The sequence below is a fragment of the Adiantum capillus-veneris genome, chromosome 1, assembly GCF_014529385.1.
Source record: "Adiantum capillus-veneris isolate H3 chromosome 1, ASM1452938v2, whole genome shotgun sequence".
In the NCBI taxonomy this organism is placed as follows: Eukaryota; Viridiplantae; Streptophyta; class Polypodiopsida; order Polypodiales; family Pteridaceae; genus Adiantum; species Adiantum capillus-veneris.
This window is the reverse complement of record NC_140931.1, coordinates 85,776,484-85,779,601: the sequence shown is the minus strand read 5'-3', so window position 1 is coordinate 85,779,601 and position 3,118 is coordinate 85,776,484. Positions and strand designations below refer to the sequence as shown.

General features: G+C 44.1%; 1 protein-coding gene across 1 annotated transcript; it reads left to right on the top strand.

Annotated features, from left to right (window-relative positions):
- The first annotated feature begins 1,966 nt into the window (after positions 1 to 1,966).
- On the top strand, positions 1,967 to 2,797 carry LOC147465100 (uncharacterized). Its single transcript, XM_086529469.1, has one exon. It carries the CDS (start codon positions 2,342 to 2,344, stop codon positions 2,795 to 2,797), a length of 456 nt encoding a protein of 151 aa, XP_086385595.1. The 5' UTR covers positions 1,967 to 2,341.
- Positions 2,798 to 3,118: the final 321 nt, after the last annotated feature.

Genomic DNA, 3,118 nt, shown 5'->3' with positions numbered 1-3,118 from the left:
TAGGGGCCGTTATAGATGGAGGGAAAAGGGGTTGTTGCCTCCAAAGGCTGCTAGTCTTATATGCTCTAACATTTAAAGGAGAGCAAAAGAAAAAACATTTATTCAAATCTTTGAAAGCAGCATATGCATGTCCATAGTTGGTGTACAAATTAGGGAGAAGGCCGTGTGATGTAAGGCTTTAATTTTATACTATTATATGTTGTCTGCCATAAAAAAATCTTACACCAATCATGTTGAGGTGTTTTAGAGGCATAGGCAACTATAGTCTTATATGCTCTAGCAGTCAAGGGAGAGCAAAAGCAAAAACAATGCTCAGATCAAAGCTTTAATGTGTTTAGAATGGATGCAGAGAAAGGGCTTCTCCTTGAATAGGGTGACTTTTTTCAGCTAATTAAAAGCATGTGGCATTGTAGAAGACTAGCACTTGGGGGAAATAGTTCATGAATAGATTTCCATACAAGGATTGCTAGGAAGAAAATACTACACTTGGCAACATAACAATTGATACATGTCTTTATTAGAGCACATAACAATTGATAAAGACAACATAAATTTATGATGCATGTGTCAATGACGTTTTGAATGCATATATTCAAGGTGCAAAAAGATTGGGATACACCACATGAAGATACATCGGAACGGGCCCTTCCATAGAAGCAATGATGGTCAGTTCCAAAGGCAGAGAATCTCCAAATCCAACTCATTTTGCGAGTACATTAAAAGGCTTGGTTGGTGGTAGTCCTTTGTATGAGGATCCTGTGATGGAAGGTGACAAACAGATAGTACAATGGAAGAAGAAAACAAGTGCAGTCAGTACAAGCTCACATAAACCTAGATATGTAATGGAAGCAAGACAACACAAAACCAGAGGGAGACCATGGAGTATACATTTTGATAGAGAGGATAATGAAGAAGTATATGTTGTCACTGATAGTGAAGCAGGAGAGAGCATTCCAATGCAACGTGAGGAAAATTCAACAAGGTATATTCAAGAGGTCAAAGTTTCCCGCGAAGAGTGGGCTTTACGAAGGATGCCGGCCAATTGCATGAGGTAGGGAAGAAAAGTCGTGATAACAAATTACAGAGCCGTCAAGTGGGAATGGTTGCTCCTTGTTTTTGGTCCACTCCTCGTAGGAAAGTCTTTTCAAAATTTGCAAATTGTGACCGTGTTGTATAGCAATCTTGAACCCTACTAAGACAGCAAGTTGTAGCCTTCTCACAAAGGGGATTTTGAAGGTGCGTGGGCATGTGAAAGAGGGATTATATCATTTCTTAAGGGAAGATCAACCAGGGTATTGTGTGTCAAGATGGGCCGTGGGAATGAAGTCTTGGCAAAGTAATGATGTGGCCATCTTAGAAGGATGTCAAACTGTTGTTGTAGATCCACTCTAAAGCATGAAGTTTGTGTTATGTCGTGCAAATTGGTTGGCGAGCAGCATGGTAGCAGTGGCCGGTCAAGGTCGATCGGTGATGACGTCAGAGATTGACAGTGGGCTATAGCAGGGAATATTGCAGGGGCTGATGCTACTGATGATCGTGGATAGAGCTATCCAATGGTCAGTGCATGGTTGATGTAAATTGATGAGTACTGATACTTCCCAATAATGTAAATTGAGAAGCACTAATAGGCCCCACTTGGACTGATCTCGCACATTGCTTTGTCTAGTTGTCTAAATAATCAGTAAGAGGACAATCAAAACCTTCGAACACAACCACCATCACATATATCTGGGAACTGAAGATAACCACGTTCAATCTGACATTGGTTTACACATTTACAATTAGCGCTCTTTGACCCAAGGCCACTCACTAATCTATCCTCATTAGCCAAAACAATCTTTTTTATAACAAAAATTGTCTTGATATGAAATTTGAACTCAACAAACTCACATTTGTCTCGAACTTAATTGAATACTCTCTCTCTCTCTCTCTCTCTCTCTCTCTCTCTCTCTCTCATCCATCTAACTGGCAATCAAATACTAGAAGGAATTTTGAGTGAACGAGAAAGTCACAACTTATTGAAGGAAGGTATCGTTTCATGAATTAGATGAAACTTGTATAGGAAATTGATGCAATGATTTGGGTACCCTAACTAAGCCATATTGTATTAACCACCTTCGCGGGTTCACAATAGAGAGATGAGGTTACTTGTAATACGGTATTCCCACTAAAGTTAGGGGCTTGTGTCCTACTCCATGATAAAAGGTTTGGCGCATTAAGTTAAAAGGCTTTAAAAATAGGTGCAGTCGTAGCGGATGCCACACTCGGGGTACTCGACGCGGGCGCCGAGTGCGCTGTTGCAAATGCGCCAGATGTCGTAGGAGAGCTGCTGCAGGCAGGCATGACAGGAGGCGGGCGAGCACGACGATTGGCAGTGCGCCTCGCCGAAGGCTGGGGCGTCGCCCCCACCAAAGCGCGTCTTGAAGGAGAAGGAGGGGGTGTATGGGGCGTTGTCAACCAGCTGCGCGAGAAGAGAGCCCAGATGGCCCCAGAAAGCGCTTCCCTGAGGAATCATGCGCGCATCGCAAACGGAGGTCATGACAACGGGGTCGTCGGCGGCAGCGTGCAGCTGGTGGTCATGGGTGCAGGCACCTACGGTGAGAAGCAGGAGAAGGAAAGCAGTAGTCATGCAAGCCGGGCTGCTCATTTTGGCGCTATACTGAGGAATGGGCGCTGCTTATTTGAACAATGTAGTGCAAGAGAGCTAGCTGGTGCAATGCAGGCAGATGCTGTTGAGCTCCAGCTATCATGCTCCGCACCTTTATATACATACATGCTGCATAACCTTATGGCTTAGCTGCCTATAATGCGCTCACGTGCTTATGCGCGCCTGCTGTAACGTGTACGCATCTCATGTGCACTTTGCCACCCCAATTCCAATCAACTCACGAGGCTTTCTTCCATTTGACTTCTCTCGCCATGCTCAAAAGTCGACGCACATGGACGACGCTTTTTTACACCCTACCACCCATTTTCAACTTTACGTCTGAAAATTAAACTCCACCTCGTGGGCTTTCACCGTCTCTCTCTCTCTCTCTCTCTCTCTCTCTCTCTTTTGCTCCATTATTCCCTAAAACGGGTAATAAAACCAAATGTCCCAAGTCTCCCACCCCCCTTG

Coding starts and splice junctions, on each gene's coding strand:
- LOC147465100 (XM_086529469.1), top strand. CDS start 2,342: ATGACAGGAGGCGGGCGAGCACGACGATTGGCAGTGCGCCTCGCCGAA.